Source organism: Vigna unguiculata, chromosome 5 (genome assembly GCF_037176805.1).
Source record: "Vigna unguiculata cultivar grain cowpea cultivar isolate G323 ecotype 2 chromosome 5, ASM3717680v1, whole genome shotgun sequence".
In the NCBI taxonomy this organism is placed as follows: Eukaryota; Viridiplantae; Streptophyta; class Magnoliopsida; order Fabales; family Fabaceae; genus Vigna; species Vigna unguiculata.
The window spans coordinates 11,772,107-11,794,047 of record NC_140796.1 but is presented as its reverse complement, the minus strand read 5'-3'; the positions used below and the strand labels follow the sequence as shown (position 1 = coordinate 11,794,047).

General features: G+C 31.0%; 3 protein-coding genes and 1 non-coding gene across 4 annotated transcripts; 2 read left to right on the top strand and 2 right to left on the bottom strand.

Moving 5' to 3' along the window:
- Positions 1-1,538: 1,538 nt before the first annotated feature.
- On the bottom strand, positions 1,539-2,345 carry LOC114184101 (Bifunctional inhibitor/lipid-transfer protein/seed storage 2S albumin superfamily protein). The gene is made up of 2 exons (XM_028071343.2): positions 1,977-2,345; positions 1,539-1,714 (listed from the first exon to the last, which is right to left on the bottom strand). Exons 1-2 carry the CDS (start codon positions 2,308-2,310, stop codon positions 1,698-1,700), a joined length of 351 nt encoding a protein of 116 aa, XP_027927144.1. The 5' UTR covers positions 2,311-2,345; the 3' UTR covers positions 1,539-1,697.
- Positions 2,346-6,668: 4,323 nt separating this feature from the next.
- Positions 6,669-6,740, top strand: TRNAP-AGG (transfer RNA proline (anticodon AGG)). The gene has a single exon. It is a non-coding gene; the product is annotated as a tRNA-Pro (tRNA).
- A 153-nt stretch (positions 6,741-6,893) lies between these two features.
- On the bottom strand, positions 6,894-10,123 carry LOC114185555 (rop guanine nucleotide exchange factor 7-like). Its single transcript, XM_028073356.2, has 7 exons — positions 9,395-10,123; positions 8,968-9,084; positions 8,643-8,797; positions 8,467-8,541; positions 8,094-8,384; positions 7,647-8,000; positions 6,894-7,534 (listed from the first exon to the last, which is right to left on the bottom strand). Exons 1-7 carry the CDS (start codon positions 10,014-10,016, stop codon positions 7,031-7,033), a joined length of 2,118 nt encoding a protein of 705 aa, XP_027929157.1. The 5' UTR covers positions 10,017-10,123; the 3' UTR covers positions 6,894-7,030.
- Positions 10,124-20,112: 9,989 nt separating this feature from the next.
- Positions 20,113-21,246, top strand: LOC114183411 (putative glutathione S-transferase). Its single transcript, XM_028070423.2, has 2 exons — positions 20,113-20,555; positions 20,740-21,246. Exons 1-2 carry the CDS (start codon positions 20,235-20,237, stop codon positions 21,094-21,096), a joined length of 678 nt encoding a protein of 225 aa, XP_027926224.1. The 5' UTR covers positions 20,113-20,234; the 3' UTR covers positions 21,097-21,246.
- The last annotated feature ends 695 nt before the right edge of the window (positions 21,247-21,941 follow it).

Below are 21,941 nucleotides of genomic sequence, written 5' to 3'. Positions count from 1 at the left end.
ACATGTTGCAACACTTCGCTTACAAACGTGTCCACTCATCTTCAATTCTCTTCCAAATTATTTTTGCATATCCATGCTGGGACACGACATCTAGCGGTCCTTGTCTCTCCTCGTTTTAGAGATTTTTTTGTTGTGTTTTTGCTGGAGTGTTAAAATGTACATTAAATAAGTGCGATAGAATTGGATCAATTAACTTTGTAAAATGATATATCCATTATAACTGGCCTATATGAAATTAAAATTAAAATATATTTTAAAATTAACAAAGTTATGTAAATGTATAATTTTTTTATTAAATAAATTTTAATTTTGATATAAAATAGTTCAAAAAACACTTATATTTAGAAGAAAATATTAAGATAAAATTAATTAAGAGACTATGAACTCATTCTAGCTCATGTTTACTACGAATATACAGTTTTTTATTAGTTTACTCCTGATATACATTTTTTAATGGGTAGGATTAGAAGTACCGAGACCATGTTTAAGACTTTTTCACTATAACTAACATATTTTGTTGTTATGGTGTTAGAATTTCAATATTGAATAACTGCAAAATCATCAATGAAAAATTAGTATGGTATTTATTAGGTTGGATTATTTGATAACCCAACTTTATTTAATTCTATATAATTAGATTAGGTTGAATTTAATTTATGATTGGGTCAAACTTGGTCTAACCCAGCTCTTACGGGTTGAATAATGGGTTTGGTACAGATGACCCAATACTTAATCCAATGTTCACTACTAGTACTACACTTGTACTATGTTTTTTGTTTTTTTTGTTTTTTTTTTATGTCCTGACATAGTTGAATTAGTTTGGACGAGGGTGTTTCAACTTAATTTATCGATTTACTTGAAATATTAAATTGGTATTTTGATTGTTCTTTTTCAATTAGATTGATACTTGAAATTTAAAACTTTTAATTAAAGAAAGAAAGAAATATTTTCAAGCTATAAACAATCATTATTATTTTTCAATTGATATAGTAAGATTTTTGTTCTTATGTATGATAGTATTATTTCAATAAATATTAATAAACATTTTTTGTCAACATTAATGGTGTTCTTTCACTGACTTGGATACAACTTTCGTTTTCTATTGTTATTTTAAGTTGATATCAAATCATTTGTTTTCTTAATATCTATCAAAGTTAACTTTTCTACAACATACACTATTAAAAAAATCTCATCTTCAAAATTAATTTTAATAACAAAAATAATTAATCATTATTATGATCAATTTAAATTCTAATTTTAATAATACAAAATTAAAAATAATTAGTTATTAAAATAATCATTATTATAAATAAATAATGATAATTAATTTATAATTTAATATTTAAATTTAATTATCAAAGTTTTGACTACAAGAAATTAGTTCTTAAATTGGTCTATGATTAATCACAAATTTAAAAACTAATTTCTTTCATAAATGTAAAAATTATATTCGGTTTAAACACAAATCAAAATTATTTTAAATAATTTAAAAGATGAAAGATATACTTAAACAAAAAATAAATAAATAAACGGTCACGTGACGAAACACATAGTAAATATTTTATTCATGCATTGAGCTGCTGGGTCTTATTCACTTGGAAGTTACAAATACGACAAACATGGAGTCCAGTCACAGTTTGTAGCAGCTGATACCCATATATACTGTATCTTTCATTTCCGTAACAATCTTCACTCTTTTAAGGCAGTGTGTAAGCTGCAAAAGTTACCATTTTACATCAGAATTTGCATATGCACATTGCTAGTTACAAAATAATGAACAGTAATCATAGCAATATACTAGTCATACATATTTTAGAACATTTTCGCAGTATAATGTCTCTTCATCATCTCATTCATTACACAGACGTGTGTTGAATGTTATTACTTATTACACGTAGTTGTAATTGTAGTGAGAAGTGTAATGATTATAACTTGAGTTCTGAGTACTGATAAAAAGAAGGGAGAATGAAACTTACGTCCACACTTGTAACCAACAGGGCGATTAGCGAGGTTGCAACGCTTAGGGATGGTGATAGCAATCTGAGGGTTGACTCCAGCCATTTTAGCTGTGTTTGATAGCAGAACTGCACAGAGGCAGCTAGGATTCTGCCCTATTTTCTTCACCTGTGCACAGCAACTCTGAGAAACACTAGCATTCTCATCTTGTGCTGCTGAAGCACATGGAATAAGCTTAATAGCCTCATTATCTGGGGTAGTAGATTTCCCACATTCCCCAGCACTATCCACCTTTGCAATACTCACAAGCACCACAAACCCAACAACACATGCAAACTTCACAACACCCTCCATTCTCTCTCTCACTTAAACTGATTCTGCCATCAACCCTTCCATCTGATGAGGTTTTATAGCCCAACATGCTCCAGAAAGTGTTTGCTCTGTCACCACCTTCTCGTTAATGGAGCTTGCACTAGGATAAGGAACACTCTCTTATTGCACCACTTAGGAACAAAAAGCAGGTGTAAACACAATTTTGCTCCACCCATTGTCCTATCAAAGTAGGTGTGTCTTTCCCAACAACACAAATTCTTTTTGTTTTTCTTGTTTTCAGATGTAGCCATTATCCATAGTGTGTGCAGATCAAGAGCAATGTTTGATGCCACCTCATCCTCAATCAATTGCAGAACCAATATACTTTATAAAAACCTGTCACCAACTTATCTCAACTACCACCGCCCCCTAATACTACACTTTATTCTTGGAGGAACATACAAAGCAAAATGTACACTCATCTTCTTTGTAGCTTAAAGTATATAAACTATTAGAGCTATCATTATTAAGATATAAATAATAAGATAGTTGAGTAGAGTAGGTGAGTGTGTGTGTATATAAATACTTTTGTATTTATTCATTTTGAATAAATAAAAATTATAATCTTTTATCATAAGAGATCCATTTAAGAGAAGTTTTGCAAACTATCAGAGGTATGATTATATTCCAGTTAAAAAGAGTCTGATTCAATTAGTTAAACAATATAAACTCTCTTCTATACAAAAAAAAAATGAAATTAATAATATTTCATAAATAGAGATCGATTTAAGAGAAATAATTTTAGTTTAAAAATCTGTAGATACGTAATTAGAACAAAAGATTTCATAAGTAGAAGGTCAAGTTTTTGAAAAAGAAAAGGAATTAATTATTATAGAACACAGATCAAATTGTGGATAATGAATTATAAGAGACCAAATTATAATTTAGCATTTTATTTCTTTTCTTTGTATACTTTAATTCGTAAATTTTTTTTATAGTACATTAAATGTACACTATGTCTGGATTAAAATGGACAAAGATAAAAATACTACAAGAACGCACTATTTTAACTTCCAAATTAGGGCATGGGCTGGGTGACGAACACACATACGTTGGCCAAACTCATGCAAAATCGACATCAACTCAAAATTACTTAGACCAAAACATATCTACTTGCGTAAGCATTCAAAAATTATTATTTTTAAGATTTTCGTCGATGGTCGACGCATGAATGTTAAGGTAAAAAAAAAATCAGGTTAAAGTAAGGGGGAAAACATATCAAATTTTACTTTCACTTTCCCCCTTCAATTTTCACCTCCCTCGAGCCTCCAACGAGTGAAGTGGTTCCCTCTGGCGTGGGTTTCCTTCTTTCTGGCACGGGTTCTATTTTTGTAGCACTTATCATTTTATTACTTTCTATTTTTGTAGACCTATATTATTTGGGCACCGGAGCATGAGTGACATATTCAAAAAGTGTATGAGGTAAAAGTTAGAAAACGCTTATCTGATATGCTCACAAAAGCTAGAAAGAAAATGAAGAAACCCAGTTGGATGGGTGAAATAACTTGGATTCAGTTGATTGACTATTGAGAGAGTAAAGAGTTCAAAGACATATCCTCTCAGAATAAAACAAACAGAACTTTAGTTAGAGCTGGAGCACTACACTCTACAGCACCTTGACATTGCATTGGAACTCGTAAGTTTTCTGTAACACGTATACCAAATTTGCTTCCAATATTATTGAACATTTTATATTGTTGGTGATATAATATTACTAATTGCATAACTTTTCTCAGGAGCGAAAACATGGTCGTCTTGTGAATCCAGTTGAGTTGTTTCTTGTCACTCATAAGAAGAAGGACGATACTTAGGTAGATACACATGCATGTGAAGTATATGTAGGTTGTCAATAGTTGATTTAATTTTGTTTGTTCTATACAATTCTGACACTTTTCAAATATTATGAATGAGTATGAGACATATCATCAATGTGTGCAGGACATGGAGACGGATAGTTGTACAAGAACTACAACAACAACAACAAAGATTCAATGTTGGAAAGATGTTGTTGGAGGAAAAACTAGAGGCAGAGTTTATGGCACTAGGGACATGGCTGCAAACATTCATCATGGTGTATCATCCCTCACTCAACCTTCTACTTTAGCCTGCACAATTCATCCAAGACCAGAACAATTTGAGACAGAGAGGCTTCTAGAAGAAGTAAAACAAGTCACTATAAGAGCTGATGAAAATGATAAAAAATATGCTATGGTTCAAGAAGAATTGGGTTTGGTCAAGAAACAATTAGCCATGATGTTGGAGAAACAGGCTACAAACACTTCAACAGGCACCAGTCGTGTGCATCCGCATTATAATGAAGACTTAGATGATAAGCTCGTTCCTTGAAGATGGTACATCTTTGTTTTTGTTCAAATTGTGTATACATTTTCTAAAACTTTACTTTCTTAATTATATTATAGGATACTAATAAAGTGGCTTTAGAGATTAATCTCTTACATATTATTTTTTCATTTTTCAGTTTTCAGAGCAGTCCTTCTCTCTTTCATTGTCAATTATGGCTTGGAGGTGGTTGCTATTAGGTTCTATAGGCTAAGTAGTATAGGCTAAGTAGGAAAACTTAGAATGAAATGCAACTATGACTGTAATGACAATATTAGGACTTTTTATGTGAATGTAGTGACAATATTAGGACTTTTTGTGTCACTGTAATTTGATCTTGAACTGATGGACTTTTGTGTGACTTTAACTTGATCTAATTAAAGTCACAATGTACTTAAATTTTATGTTTGCAATTTCAATCCTAATCTAAATGAATGAAATGATATCCTAGATTACAGGAATGCTGGATTATTCGAAATGTGTTTGGATACAGGTTTTGGCAATGGGTTCCAGTAGTGGATGTAGTTCTCCATCTGGTATGTGCTTGAAAACAAACATTGCATTTCAAATTTAGAATGTATTTACGTCGGCCAAACCCACGCTAGGGCAACGCCAACTATTAAAGTGACAATTGTTTGGCTAGACTTGACCCACGCATAGTCCTTGCTTCAATTTCTTGATTCAATCATGTGTGGGCTTGGCCTCCCAAATTAAGTTATTTCAATTATTCTAACCCACATAAATGAAGTTATTTCGATCATTTGTGGGCTTAACCCACGCAAAGCTCATACAAAAGTGAGAAAATGCATTGAATTCTTCCCATTTGCGTCGTCCTGATTGACAATTTTTTTTTTTTAGTTTTCTATAGTGTTCGTGGGCTTGACCCATACATATAAAATTATTATTATATTTTTTATGTGTTTTCATCGGTTAAGTCGAAGAAAAATGAGCAACAATTGTGCGTCCTCATTTAGCCAACACAAAACACCTTTGCATCCAAAAAATGGGTGTGGTCCATGCTATCATCGTTGAACCGATATCATCATCCTATTATCATTGGTTTTTTGTTGTTGGTGTTCGTTTTTGGTCGACAAAAAGAAAGTAAATTCATATAGTAAAAAAAAGTATGTGTAAAATCAAAATTAAATTAAAATTATAGATATTTTAAACTATGAAGGCTAAGTACTTAAAAGAAAAAAAATACATAAAAAAATTAAACCATCAATAAAAATTATATTTAACTAAAATTGAAATATATTTATTTTGAAAATAAAACCTGTTAGAAAACTCCTACTTTATATTGTAAAATAAAATAATAAAATTCACTTGCTAAGAATTTTCTATTAGAAAAACATATGGAATATATATATATATATATATATATATATATATATATATATATATATATATATATATATATATTCTTATAAGAAAATTTGAATATTTCTCATAGTATTATTTAGTGATGTTAAAACGGGTCAGTCTAATCTGTTTAAGTCTGTCCCGTTTCTAGTACGTTAAAATCGGGTTGAATTAGGCCAATTCGACATATAAAGGCAATAATATTCTTTTTAGTGACACGTTTTTTTCCATGAGATACCAACTAACTTATTTTGAAACATATTAAATAAAACAATTCAATGATGTGAATATTCATTATTTTTCTTTGCTGAAACACATTTTTTGCTTTAATGTATAATTCTATTTTTATATATGCTGTACTAATTTTCATAATTCTTTTAAACACTTGAATCATTCATGGGTATGTACATCTCAATGAAATATTTGAGTAATTTTTCTAAAACCCTTCGTATATACATTCCAAAGGAATATTTAGGTACCAGATACAGATGTATGAAGTATGATGGCAGGTAATAAATAAGTAAGCCTTAGTGATTGGAAGTTGATCTATGAAATTTTCACATGCGCAGCGTTATTTTAGAATTGAAAATCAATTACTATTATACTTAAAATGAAATAGAAAATTAGTTCTCATCTAAGGGCATTTGGTCTAGTGGTATGATTCTCGCTTAGGGTGCGAGAGGTCCCGAGTTCAATTCTCGGAATGCCCCCCTTATTAGTTTTTCATTTTATTACATGGTAGCTCTGTTCATCTCACTATCTTTTATTCTTTTTTATACCCTTCACAGTGGTTTAGTGAAGTTGATTTAGTCGGAAAATGACACAAAAGATCCCTCTTTGAGGCACCACATCGCTGCCAGAAGTAAATAACAAAACACTACCCACTCTTTACTGTGTTGAATCCTTCTACATGTTTCATATACATACAAATGATACAGAGATGAGAAAAAATAAAAAAAGAACAGTTGAAAAATGCTTTAGCTATGAAAGATCAATAGCCTCACACATGCCATTTCCGGTCAAGGATACTTGGGCTGGCACCACCTTCTGTACTGGACTCCACATCAGTTTCACATGCTGCCACTTCTTCATCAACTCTATTTGATTCTGAAACTTGTTTCTCAGTTGAACTGCCACTGTTCTTCCCTTTTGGATCAATGCTAAGAAAGTCAGTCAAAGATTTCTTCGCACCTGCCCCTCTTTGATGGAGGTTGTTGTCCTTGTTGAGTGGAGACTTCCCTCCCTTGGAAGGACTAATATGTGATGGAGAAAGGGCTGGTGTGCCTAAAGCTGATTTGTAGGGTGTGCTGGGGACAGGTACCGAGTATGGAACTGATATTCTCTGCTTGTGAGTTACTACACCAACTTTTGAGAGTGAAGAGATTTGATCTGAATGTTTGGTCAAGTCGTCCACATAGAGCACATCATCAATCCGTGCTACCAAGTTAAATGCCAAACTCTCCAACACTCTAGAGTAGCTCTCCAAAATGGCTTTTCCAACATCCTACACATAAACAGATTTGAAGGATTCAGAATATGGACAAGACATTCAAGAAACAAAGACTAAGGTCTTTATTGTTCATGCATAGAAAAAAAAAATAATGAATGTAATAAACCTTGTTGTATTGGATTTTGCTCGTGTCCAAGGTTGTTTGAGGCAGACCAGGAAAACGCTGCTTCAAGGAAAGCAAGAGGCTTTCTGCTCTCTCTGCAAACAAATCCCTCTTGTCTGCATCAACCATGAGATCCTTGACCATTTCCCATGATGATCTTGAACTAGACCTGGCACTGATTGCAGGCTTGGAGTTGGTCTTCTTGCGCCAGATATACATTGAAGCCTCGGCTCGGTTCGCAATCTCTATAGCTTGATGCTCAGAAGATAAATCAAGGCAAGCCAGCAAGCACTCGGGAGAAAAATGATCTGATGTGATATAACGATGTATAACATCCCCCAAGCTTAGTCTAGCAGTCTGCAATGTACTTAGTTGTTTCATTTTCTGTTTTCATGTTTGAAAATTTTGAATAGATAGAGATCATTTTTATCATTCATATATTAATAATACCTTTGGAAGAGATTCAAAATAGGAGTCAGGAATGTCCATTTCTGCTATAGTGATGCTGTTAATGGCCATTGCAGCCTTTAATATCTGGTTTGTGCAATCACGTTTGTGCTGCAACTGCTTCCTTGAGTTTTGATGGAGACCACAGGGAGGGACTCGTGGCACAGGAAGCCACCATTTCTCCTCCTGCCGCTTAAGTGCTTGTCGGAATGATGATACACCATCAGCATCTGGAGCTAGAACCCCCTGGTCTACATACCAGAACTCTGTATTCACAAAACTATCTAGAATTTCCTGTGAAAACACCAGAATTTAGAATGGACTATTTCTTGAAACTGGACTAGTGATGTGGATTTTTCAATGCTCTAGAACTTACAAGAAGCATGTTATCCAATTTGCGCAGGGCTGGAAGATTGACATAGAGATCTGAGCGCGGTCGACAAGTCATGACCTGATTCACATTTCATAAACATTGTTGTTAACTATCATAGTTATCTACCTCTCTACATCAAGCAATGCTAGTAAAAAATAAAGGTATTTGTATAGTTGTACCTCAAGCTTGCTTCCATCTGGAAATGTCTGCCAATTAGGTGTGAATTCAACTATATGATCACTGACAGAAAGAAACCACTCTATCTCCCTTCGCCACATTGCTTTCTTCTCTGAACGCAGGGGTTCTAACCTCCAAAGTTGCCCAAAGAGAGTAGCTATATATATATATATATATATATATATATATATATATATATATATATATTCAACGAGCCATCACAATCAATGCAGGAATATCAATCAATAAAATCACCATAACCAACTTTCCCCAATTAATACTAAACAAAAACCAAATGAAAACGCAATAACAATTTACTTCACTTACCACATAGATTGGTTATGGCATTTGAGATGGCCAAGGCTGTAGGGACCCCATTTCCACAACCTGACATATCTTCTCCAAGTAACAATTTTGCAAACCTCTCCTTCATCATCTCAATCTCTACATGCGAGAATCAAAATTAAATCATGAAGTATAGAACTTATCATAGTGAAATCATAGATGTTCAAAGGATAAAATGTACATTAGGTCTATCAGAATATGGTCAAATTTGGTTTTAGCCTCTACATTTCATAAATGATAGTTTATGTTCTTCTGTTTTTTGAGATGTACTGAATTGCATCCGTGGTTTTAAAAATAAGAACAAAACTATTGGTTTTAAAACAGAGAAATTAAAATAAATTTAACCAAACCCCCATAGTCCAAAAATACATTTTACAGAAACAAGAGACTTTGTGCATAAAATGAATACCTGGTAAGGCTGTAACTTGTTTCTTAAACTCCTTATTCTCCAAAACCGAGTGCTTCTTCTCTCCATCTTCACTGCCATGAGGACTGGCACAATCTGATGCAGCAATTTCCTGAACCGTCCAACCCACCGAAGGTGGTGAAGACGAGTCCTCGGTGCTACTCCTACTGTTCTCCTCATGAGTGGTCTCGGATGACAGAAAATCTGAGCTGAAACTGCTCTCACGACCCTTTTCTTCAATCAAATCAGCAAAAGTTCCTCTCTTACCACCATTTTCACTTCCTTTACCCTCTTCAACAACCTCATTCTTCTCAACTAAACTCAAACCCTCCATTGCAGCAGCTTTCCCTTCAACAAAACCAGACGAAGAAGAAGAAGAAGCATAGAGGACAGAGTTGTTAATCACCATGCCATGGTACTGAATCCTCCTCAAGCAAAACCCTTGTGACAGTTGAACTCTGAAACACAAACTTCTAAGAGATTTAGACACCCAGAAGACCAGAATGGAAAAGGGGTTAGGATTAGTGGACCTTCTGAGCCTCACCAATGGGGCACAATGCTTCTGGTGCTGTTGTTGCGTCTGTTTTTGTTCTCTCACTTCTTGTTGGGTGATAGTACTATCCATAAGTTGTTAACTTAAACCATGTCTCGTGTCTGGTAGTGTGATGAGAAGAGAGAGAAAGATATGTGCACAAACACAAATTGTGGGCTACCTTTGATTGCTTACTTATATGTCAAGGGTGAACCTAGGCATCATTACTATGGTTTTGTCCCAAACACATCAAGTGTGAGATATGAGACAAAAATCCGTGTTCACCTCATTTCATAGATTTTCTGTGGAATGTAAAAAAAGTACAAAAAATGGTATAATTTATAGGTTAAAACTTTCTTTTGAAATGTGAAAATTTATAGTAATGCACTTGTACTATAGTTCTTCTTCATGCATTCGCCATTAAGACAAGTTACCCCACAGTAATATTCCTCTGCATCTCTCCACTGATGTGACAGGATTCTCAGCTTCATACACACACCTTACAGCTAGCTAACAAATAATATATATTTACATAAGCAAAAGAAAAAAAGAAATTAATTTCACATTGATTAAGGGAAACAGTTACATTCATTATCTCTGCAACAAAGAACCTACAAATTCATAACTCAAATCAAACTATTCCAAACGATCTTTAGTTTTAGTTTTACTGGTCCATGTTTGTTAAGCTTTTGCTTAAAGTAAGAATACAAAATCAAAAGGGTATTAATTAATGTCAATGTTTTGAAAAATATAATAAAAAATGTCATGGGAAATCGTGTAAACCACGGATCTGGCTATGATGACCAAATTTGTGATTCATTGTTGATAACTCTTGACTAACTCATTAATTACCCCTTAAAAAACTAAAACATTAATTAAACCAGTTAATTAGTCATCCTCATTTTAAAATTAGTAGCTACTATTGCAGATTAGGGTAATGTCTTCACTTTGTAATGCCTACGCTCCAACATGCTCCTCCTTCCTTCAATTGCCCTCAACAAATTGTGTCCTGAAATCACACTTTTGGACACTAGTTTCGGTAATAAAAGGGGTGTTCAATTAAATGTGAATATGCAAGAAAATTGAATTCTCTTCAAGCACAGTTAAAAGTAAAAAAAAAAGGAGAAGAATTTGAAATTGTTTGGCTCCTAGTTGGAAGGATTAGAAAGTCATTTGGCAAAAGTGATACACCCTTAAAGAAATGCCTCCTATAATTTTGAGGTTCCAAAAGAAATATTATCAAACTCACAAGAGGGTACATTGGTAAAAATGCTTAATTAGGGTTTAGGGCCGTTGGGCTATGCTATTATTTTGTATTTTTCTCCCTTAATCTCCATGATTTTTCTCTTGGGTGGAAATATTTTGTTTTTATATCTCATTCACGTTACGGCACAAATGAGCACTATTATATTTGGGTTGTGAAATTGACATAATTGTAATTTGCAAACATAAGAAAATGTTTGGTTTGTGACCAATACTTTGGTGTGGTTCTAAAGAATATTAAAAGAAAAAAACAGTCAAATCATGCAAACACACAAAAAGGGCACAAACTAAAATAAGAAAAATTGTTTATAAATCCAAGTGAAAAGGACGTAAGTTTATTAAGTGAGTTTGTGGTTGAGATCTAATCTAATCAAATCATGATTATGACAATAATGTCATTCAATTACTTATTTTCTTACTTCCCTTTCAAGGCTTTTCCTAGTATCAAAACTAACATACATAGTTTTCTGATTTTCTCATGATGCTGGTTGTTCCAACAGAATTTGCAAAGGAAAAATGGAAAGAGATCCCACCAACGGCTACCAACTACCAAACGTTTGAAAACCTTTGAGAGGGAACAATAAAACTTAAGCCTCAAGAATTTTGAGATAGCATTAAAGCTACCCTTATTTACTTTCTTGCTTTTCCCTTTTGTCCATTTTCCTTCTTTTATTTACAAGTTCCCAAAGTCATCATATATTTAGATTATTCCTTCTTTTAATTTGAACCCACTTCAGTTCAAGTTTTGAATAAAAGGAAAAAGATTTGGTTTTCATTTCTTGCTTCTTCTGCCCAATAGTTTGTGCTTTTGGTTCTCTATTAAATATGCATACGCTCAATGGCGTGAAAAGGCACCAACAATTAAAGACTAAATGGCTATTTCTATCTTTTCAAATTTGAAATTTGAATAGGAAAGAAAAAAGTTATGAGCCAAACTCATACATTTGTCATAAAATCTGAAATTTATCTTTTTTACACGTATGATTCATTAAAGAATTGAACATGTTATGATGAAGATTCAAGAGATTCACCAAAATGTAAGTCACAACCTAATCTAAAGAAATTGATGATGATGAAAAATACAGCCACTTGTGCTACAGGGAATCAGAAAGCAGATAAAAATAAAAATAAAAAGTTAAAAGTAATAAATATAAAAGATAGGAAAAGAAATAAACACTAATCAACATTATATCAGATAGAATGTATCACTCAAACGAATATATTGGATTTAGTAGATGTTTCTATTGTTTACCCCTTAAGGCCCAAAGTTCTTTTAGGCCCACTGGACAATGTAGTATCGAAAAGGCCATGGCTATTAATATACAGTAGTAGAGGTCCTTATAAAATTTTCACCTTTCAATTCTAGTTTGTACAAATATCTTTATTCTTCAATTTTAGTCCTTAAGTTTTGTAATTCTCATGTTTTAATCCTTAATTTATTTTCTTTTTATCTCATTTTAGTTATTTTCAGAAAATATGATCTTTTCTTTATTCATTAATTTGATCATATACAATCGTTCGAACTATTATTTATGAATTATATAAAGATGAAAGGGAACCACATTACTTGAAAATTCTTCTGCCGTGGCACTCTTTCCTTTACTATTTACCACCACACTGTACACCTTAATTACACAGATAGCATGATTTTTAAAATAGGATACAATTGGTATATAGGAACCGGATTCTGACCTGTTTTTGTTATTCCACACCGGAATACCACTCAAAATTTGGTTTGTTTTTTTTTTTTTTTTAAAATAAAGAAGAAAAAAATAAGGAAAACAAAAATTAAGATGGGAAATTATTGTAATAATATTTTTGGGTATTGTAATTTTTTGAAAAATTAAATTTGAGAAATATATCTTTATTTACTAAAATTAAATTTGAGAAATATATATTTATTTACTAAAATTAAATTACTTAACAATAATTTTGGTGTAGAAAGTTAGAAACATAGAAATAAAATAATAACACGATTATAGTTTAAATTTGATGAAAAAAATTTGAAGTTATGGGTATTTAAATTAAAGTTAATAATTAGGAAAAATTTTAGTTAGTGATTGTAAAACCCCATTTTCTGTGTTAAAGTGTTGAGCGAGCGTTGGTAAAAAGGCCTAAGGGCAGGCCATCTTGTTTTTCAGGATCCCCTTAACTGCCCACATGCTTCCCATTCTGTCTCATCCACCAAAAACAATTCTCACTATTTCTCTTAGTACTGAAGTAGGAGCGGTTAGGACAGCTGCCAGTGGCGGAACTTGGACTAAAATTGTAAGGGGGCCAAATTAGATTTGTTATATATAATTTTTTTTAGAAGAAAAACTATTCATTTTTTTCTCTTCATTTCCTCTTTTTATAACAAACACATATAATAGTAGAATTCAAAAAAATATTACTATCATTTGCTATTATATCATGATACTAATTCGTGAATACCATTTTAGATCAAGCATTCGTATCTCATCAATTTGATTTGGTGGTATTGTCAAATTTGATGTCGTTTTTTCCAGATCACGTTCTATTGAATTGTTAAATTCATTATATGTAACTCTGATAACTTTAGAGATTTGTTTTATATTGTCTTAAATTCTTGGTTCTTATTAAATTTCTCAAGCTTAGTTAACGTAAATGTATTTCTTTTTCATCTTCATCACAAACCTTCCTCTTTGAAAAAAAGGAATCAATTTTTTTTACTTTTTATCATAATCTTTCTAATATAAATTTATCACCTCTTACCTATTTAGAATAAATAAAATTTATATTCACAAATCACAATTATCACAATGCAAAACATAATAAAACTCATACTACTTTAATTAAATAAGCAATACTGTATAAATTCAAAACTTAAAAAAAAATACCATAGGTAGCGAAAAACACAAAATCCCTAAATTTCATAATTAAGGATTATAATAATTTAGGAAAAATTATAATTAGGGTTCATACCAATTTCATAAAAGAATCCCTAAAATCATAATTAGGGGTTATATTAATTTAGGATAAACTTAATTTGGAAGAAACATCCTAAAAAGAATCATAAACTAACATACATAAATCATAATAAGATACTAACTTTGATTTGTGATAGATCATGCAAGAATGTATACATGAATCTCAATATATGTGTTTCCAACCTCTATTTTCCAACCTTTGTATTTATCTTTCTTCACAGACTTTCATGATAATTTACATGATGGAAAGATCTTATAGTCAGAAAAAAATCCTAATCTCTTTTATAAATTAATGTCTCTATTAAAATTTTTTATTTTTTATTTTATTATAATTTTTCATAATATAATTTTAATATAAATAATATATAATATAATTTTAAAAAATATATAAATATATATAAAAAATATTCAAAAAAAAATGGGGGAGCCACGGCTCCCCCTTGTCACGTCCTAGGTCCGCCAGTGACAGCTGCAAAATCCCCCTTCCAATTAGCGGAAACCATCTTTCACCACGTAAGTTGAGCTCTAAAACTTTATCCCTTTGTTCTTCTCTGTTTGGTAGCTCTAGTTCCACGTGAGTCTCATTTCGTGGTCCCATTCTTATCTCCCATGGTTCTGTTTTACAGCTTCTTAAATCTGCTCCAAGTCCTGGTGCTTCTCTCTTAAGGGTTTCTTGAGTTAGTTCTCAGCTTTGAGGTAAAGGAAGCTAGGGTTTAAAGTTTTTTATGCTTATTGCATGTTTTTTTCTAGTTTTAAATCATGTTTATGATGTTTGCTCGCTGTTGTGGTTGCTTAGAAATGGTTGAAATGTTGTTTGGTACTGCTTTTCTGGTTTGCATGCATGAGCAGGGAAGAGCATTGTTATTTTTGCCCAAGCGAGCAACTCTCGCCTAAGTGAAATTAGCAAGAAGTTCATCCCAGGTTCTGCTCGAGTTGTCGCTCAGGCGACGAACTCCAGTTTTGAGCAAGAGTAATCTCGCTCAAGCGAGAACTCGCGAACCCTTATAATGCCCTCTGATTTCAATCTCGTTTAAGCGAGAGCTTTTCGCTTGAGCAAAAGGTTCCTGTCGCCTGAGGGAGAGCTCCTTAGCTTGAGCGAGATTGACAACATAGTTGTTTGAATGCTTGTATGCTCCCATGATTGATTTGTTTACCCTTTTAAAGCATGAAGTATGATGTCAATGTTTTATGCAATGTGGTTGTGTTTTGTTTTTAGTTTTTGTTGTTTGGGATTTGGGAGTTTTTACACTGAAATCAATGAAAATCTGCCAGTTTAGCTTAAGTGAGAAATTTTAGCTTAAGCGAGATCAATCTAGCTTAAACGAGAATTTCTAGCTAAAGCGAGATCAGTCTAGCTTAAGCAAAAATTTCTAGCTTATGTGATATCAGTCTAGCTTAAGCGAGAATTTCTAGCTTAAGCGAGATCAGTCTAGCTTAAGCGAGAATTTCTAGCTTAAGCAAGACCAGTCTAGCTTATGCGAGATCAGTCTAGCTTATGCGAGATCAGCCTAGCTCAAGCGAAAATTGCTGCAGAATTTTAATTCCTTACTTTAACTTGTGGATTGATTCAATTACTCTTAAAGGCATGAATTTGTGATTGTGTATGTTTCATGTGATATTGACTTGCTTGGTATGAAATGAAATAAGAATGGGTTGGTTGGTTGGTGGTGCATTGGCATGAGATTATGATGCTTGAGATAACATGTGGAATGTTGTTGATGAAAGAGTTTCATGGGAAACTTTTGGTGATGGTGTGGTTAGTGTATACCTTGATATAGGAGATGTCTAGATTAAAGAAGGTATCCTGAACTCTAATAATCATTCACACTCATATAGAGTAGAATGATTTATGTGGTGAGAGTGGCAGGAGGTTCTAGTCTTAGGACGTATTGGGCCTAAGACATTAGAGGATTAACCCTGGAGTGTGGTTGGGTGATAACCCCTTGTGTCTAAACTCTACAGAGTTTAGAAACTAGCATGGGCGCATACTTCTGTTAGAATTTTATATCAAAAGTATAATCTAGATATTTGAGTTAGAAGATCTTGCATTTGTTTGCTATCACATGGTTTGGGTACTTACTGCTTTGTATGTTTATAACCTGATTTAACATTTACTCGTGCAATAATATGATTACAAATCTTTTACTTTAGCTTACCCTTTTTGTTTGGTGTTAGTTTATTTGTTCGACTTTTCGTTTTTGCCATGATCACCAAATCCTTGGTGTGAGCAGATATATGAAAATTTCTAGAGATCGTTCAGATGGTGGTGACGCTGCTTTCCAGTTTAGGGGTGTTAGTTATGACTCTCTTTTGAGGCATTGATACCTAGGTAGTTTCTTGCTCAGTGAGCGATCTTTTTGCTAATTGTTTCTTTTAATTCCTGCTAGAGGTATTCTTGTGCTTTTGGATACTCCTTTCAATATACTATGAATAACTGAAATGGTTGATTCTTATATAATTTTTGTTGGTATTTTATTTTATGCTATAAACATATCACATTTTATTTATTAAATTTATTTTACTAAATTGGGACGTTATAGTTATAAATTTATTTAGGAATAGATGTTTAGTAAAAGAAAAGAGAAGAATAAAATGATTTATGCAAATTGATTTGAAAAATTTGAGTTATATTTGAGAAATATTTTTATTTATTAATATTAAAATTTAGTCTCTGTTTTAAAAAATTTGATACAATCAAGTTCTGTTTGTTAGTGGTATAATAATAGTGTTAAAGGGGTGTCGTGTCACGTGTCAATTTTGGATTTTTAAATTTTTTTTTGAATTTTCTTTAAAAAATAAAAATTTGTCACGTGTCACGCTGATGTCGTGTCACATGGCAGAGAGTGATGTGGTAGTGACAATGTCACGTGCCATTATTATGCCAAGTGTCATTTTCTCATTCTCAATTTGGTCCATGTATCTTAATTTTTATCTCAATTTAATCCCAATTTTTGTAAAAATTGCACAATTTCGTCCCTCTCGAAATTGAAACAAAAATTAATTTTTATATAAATGTTATACAAATATTTTTATTAAATTTGATATTTTTATTCGAATTGATATTTTTTTATATATTTTTAACATAACTAAGTTTATTTAAATTTGTGTTTCACATTCAACTTTACTTAAAATTATTTTCAAATTTTAAATTTATTTGTTTTTAAATGTTTCATAAACTAGTTAAAATTATTTTTAAAACTTTTATAATTGTTATTTTTACACCAACTCAAACAATTGGATAGAAATTATTGAACTTTACACATTTTAAAAATATACAATTATTTGAAATATAAATTCAAATAAAAAAACAATATTAAAGTATGATGTAAAAAAAATCAGTATAATTTATGATTTTTTTTATTAACATTATTTTCTATTAACAACTTTAAAACATTTTTAAGTAAAATTCAATGTAAAATATAAATTTAAATAAACTTAATTTTGTTAAAAATATTTACTTGAAATATCATTTTTGGATAGAAATATTTGTGTACCTTTATATAGAAATTAAATTTGGGAAGGGACAAAGTTGTTCCATTTTTACAAAAATTGAGACTAAATTGAGACAAAAGTTAAAATACAAAGACCAAATGGAGAATTAAAGAATGAGAAAATGACACCTAACATAATAATGACATGTGGCATTGTCACTACCACATCACATTATCACTGCCTCGTGGCATGATATTAGCATGACACGTGACAAATTTTAAAATTAAAAAATAAATAAAAAATTTCAAAAAATTCAAGAACTGACATGTGACACACATTTAACGTTGTTACTGTACTACTAACAGAAAAAACTTGATTGTATCGAATTTTCCAAAATAAGAACCAAATTGAGATAAAAAAACTAGAATGATCAAATCGATATTTTGCTAAAAAATAGGGAGCAAAGACATAATTAAAATTTTTTTAAATAATTTATCATGGCTTGAAAAGAAAAAAAAAGAAAGATTTTACGAAGAATTTATTAAAATTTATCGTAAAAAACTTTGTAAAAATATCAAAATCTTTATATTAATCTGTTAAACAAACATAAGATAAAAAATATCGTAAAACACACACTCCACTCTTCTTTTTATCTTTATCTTTTTTATAATGAAAGAATAATCTTAAGAAACCGTCATAACGAGTATGATTTGGTATATAAAATTATAAATATTAAGTTTTGCTCTCATAGCATATCCCTCCAAAACTCCATAATAGATGTTGACTTGTTGGTTCAACCCACAACCACAAATTCCATTTACAAAATTGTTACATCAGCAATTCAAGTGTCATTACTATCTGACCCAACTAGTAAATCAGGAAAAGAAAAAAATTGTTTTGAATTCACACTTGCAGTTTTTTCTCCTCGAATCAGTGCTGGCCTCATTCATGTGTCAAAAGTGAAAAATCCATTCACAAAATTCATAATAGTCAACAAATAAAGGAAGAACCATGCAACCATGTTCACAACAAACATTCAAACTTGTTACATCTTTATCAAATCTAACTTGCAAGAAAAGTAAGGGAATTTAGTGCAAAAGTTGAAATTTACCAAATTCGTTTTTCATTTTTCTTTTAGGTTTCTCTTCTTAAATATTTAATTAAATAAATAATTAAACATTTTAGCTGTCATTTTTTTTTTTCATTTGACATGATTCTAATGATAAATGATTATTACGGTAATCTTGAACCATGCATACATTTTTTTAACACGTTCACTTTCAATTAATAAAAATGTATTTTAATAGGAAAAGAAACGAAATCTATTTTACCGTATTTTAAATGCCATTATGTCAACAGGGCAGAGAAATAATTGTCTGGATTTTCAGAGTAGGTTAACAATATAAATAAATGACGTGGTACGAAAAATCGTCAATCGATTTGAAAGAGCATATTTTTCTTCATCCAGATTTTTTTCAAACTTCCATTTTCTATAAAGGGCGAGGTGAGATAAAATATAATATTGGAAACAAATTTAAGAACATAATTCTTTTTCCTAAATGAAAAAGAAAAAAAACCTTAAAATAACTTACAATCACAGATTTTTTAATTTGAAAGATGTTTTTTTACTGAATAATTTGGAATATGTATTTAAGTTTAAAAAAAACCAAATGATTTTACTTTAATTTTCAAAGTAACATTTTTTAATAGAAAAAGTCTATTTAATATATGACCAATTTTAAAGATTTATTCTACGTCATGTTTTCAGCATATTTTTTTTTAATATTTTTGTTACAAAAACGTTGTTCCATTTTATTTATTATTTTTTAAATTTCAAACTAACATATTTTTTAAATATATTATTAATTTAATTAATTCAGAGAAAAACAATATATATATATATATATATATATAATAGCAGATAAATATATATTGAATTTAAAATGTCAAAAGTGAATATAACAATTAACTCACTAAAATTAAATTAGAGAAATAGAAAAAATATATAATTTTATTTATTTTGTTAAGAAAATCGATACAGACTACCATAAAGAAACAGAATAGATATCTTACAAAATATTCTGTTCTAATTATATTTAAATTTATTTGTTTTCAAGAAATAGTTAGTGATTATTATTTATAGTATTCAATTAATCACTAAATTGATTAACGTTCAAATAAAATGTATAACATTGAATTAATTACTAAAAGGATGTAAAGAAAATTTACATATATGCTTACCGACGAGTGGACTAGATTTCAACTTTCTGGGATACCTGGCTTACGTAATCTCTTTCGTATTTATTTTGACATTGGGCAATATGAATCTTGATGATGGTGAAGGTTCTTTTCTAGATCCTTCTCATCTTCAATGTTCATGCTTTCACATGCAGCACCCATCAATTACTTCGGCGGCGCCATCCACATTCAATGTAAATTCTCAATTTCTGACTGAATCACGTTACGATTTTTTCATAAATAATAATAATAATTTTAGTACGGTCAATAATTGTTTGATATTTCTGTATTCTGTATTTGATGAGGTTTGCGCTGAATAGTTCTGGGTGGCTCTATAAAAGGAAAAGAGCTCAAGATTATAGATCACAGACAAACAAACAAATAAAAAGCTCTGTATTGAATTGAGTGAAGGTTAGAGGTGCCACAAACAATGGCTACAAATCAAGAAGAGGTGAAGCTTTTGGGAGTTATGGGAAGCCCTTTCGTGTGTAGGGTGCATATTGCTCTCAAATTCAAAGGCGTTGAATACAAATTTTTGGAAGAAAATTTGGGCAACAAGAGTGAATTGCTTCTGAAATACAACCCAGTTCACAAGAAGGTTCCAGTCCTTGTTCACGGTGAGAAATCCGTTTCAGAGTCCCTTGTGATTGTTGAGTACATCGATGAGACGTGGAAGAACAACCCCATCTTGCCTTCGGATCCTTACCAGAGAGCCTTGACTCGTTTCTGGGCCAAATTCATTGACGACAAGGTAACCCATCTTTTCCTTTCTAAGTTAATGATCTGAAAGGTAAAATCGTAATCACATTTTGGGGATTTCAAAATTTTTGAACCATGTTTGTTTGTTTGTATGTGAGTGAAACTAAACTCTGTTTGTGCCAGCCAAGTATTTGATGAAATGATTAGCTGATGAATAATGTGGTGTGTGAAATCAGGTTGTGGGAGCTGCATGGAAATCTGTTTTCAGTGTTGATGAGAAAGAGAGGGAGAAGAATGTGCAAGAGGCATTGGAGGGTCTGAAGTTTCTTGAGGATGAGATAAAGGGGAAGAAGTTTTTTGGAGGAGAGGAGATTGGGTTGGTGGATATTGGTGGTGTGTTCATAGCGTTTTGGATTCCAATTATTCAGGAAATAGCAGGGTTGCAGTTATTCAACAGTGAGAAATTTCCTAATCTCTACAAATGGAGCCAAGAGTTGACGAAGCACTCTGTTGTGAAGGAAGCTCTTCCTCCTAGAGAACCACTGTTTGCCTTCTTCAAAGGCCGCTATGAAAACCTCATTGCCTCAGCATAGATTGATTTTAGGAATAATATTGTGTGGACAACTTCTCTATCAATAATATTTTGTTGTTTCGATTTCATGTAAAATTGATAACATTTCTGATGTGTCTTGTTGTCAAACTATTTCTACGTAATAAAATTTATTGTTATTTTTACGTTTTCATTCTGGGAATGACTCTTGGGCTCTTCCTTCCGAAAATCCACTCCTGATAAATTAATTTTTTGTGTAAAGTTCTTATGTTATATATTTTGGAATTTTATGAAATAAAACGAATAACACAGAGAATAGAGAGTAATAGATAAGAGTAGAAATAATAAAGAATAGAGAGCAACTCATCTGTGTATTATTACGGATAGAAAGAGTCTTATTATATATACAACATATAATTCATCAAGAAAACCAATCAACTTAGTTAATATAAATATTTAGTAATGAATCATATGAGTATCAATCATATGAGTAGATGTATCAAATTAATGGACAATCATTTAATTCATAACATGGTCAACTTAATTTAATATTATATAAATAAAAATTCTAAGATTAACTATATTTAATTAATAAGTTATTCATACTATAATAATATATAAATACTATTAAAAATTACATTTAATATAGTTTTCATAATTAAAAAAAAACATGCTAAAATTTTGAAATTATTAATTATTTTTATTAATCTTAAAAATATATAATAATGTTTTATATATTTTAAAATTATGTTAATATAAAATGAATGAAAATATTTATAATATAAAAAAATGTAATTATTAATTATTAATATTTCATTTGGACTTTTTGGTATTATTAAAAAATTTTAAAATTACAATTACAATTAAGAATAATAAAAATAATAATTG

What these genes read in the sequence shown, in the direction of transcription:
- LOC114184101 (XM_028071343.2), bottom strand. Translation starts at nt 2,310, where the DNA reads ATGGAGGGTGTTGTGAAGTTTGCATGTGTTGTTGGGTTTGTGGTGCTT.
- LOC114185555 (XM_028073356.2), bottom strand. Translation starts at nt 10,016, where the DNA reads ATGGATAGTACTATCACCCAACAAGAAGTGAGAGAACAAAAACAGACG. An exon ending in ATTTTGAATCTCTTCCAAAG is followed by an intron (nt 8,001 to 8,093) that starts GTATTATTAATA and finishes AGTACATTGCAG; the next exon opens with ACTGCTAGACTAAGCTTGGG. An exon ending in GCAAAATCCAATACAACAAG is followed by an intron (nt 7,535 to 7,646) that starts GTTTATTACATT and finishes GTTTATGTGTAG; the next exon opens with GATGTTGGAAAAGCCATTTT.
- LOC114183411 (XM_028070423.2), top strand. Translation starts at nt 20,235, where the DNA reads ATGGCTACAAATCAAGAAGAGGTGAAGCTTTTGGGAGTTATGGGAAGC. An exon ending in CCAAATTCATTGACGACAAG is followed by an intron (nt 20,556 to 20,739) that starts GTAACCCATCTT and finishes GTGTGAAATCAG; the next exon opens with GTTGTGGGAGCTGCATGGAA.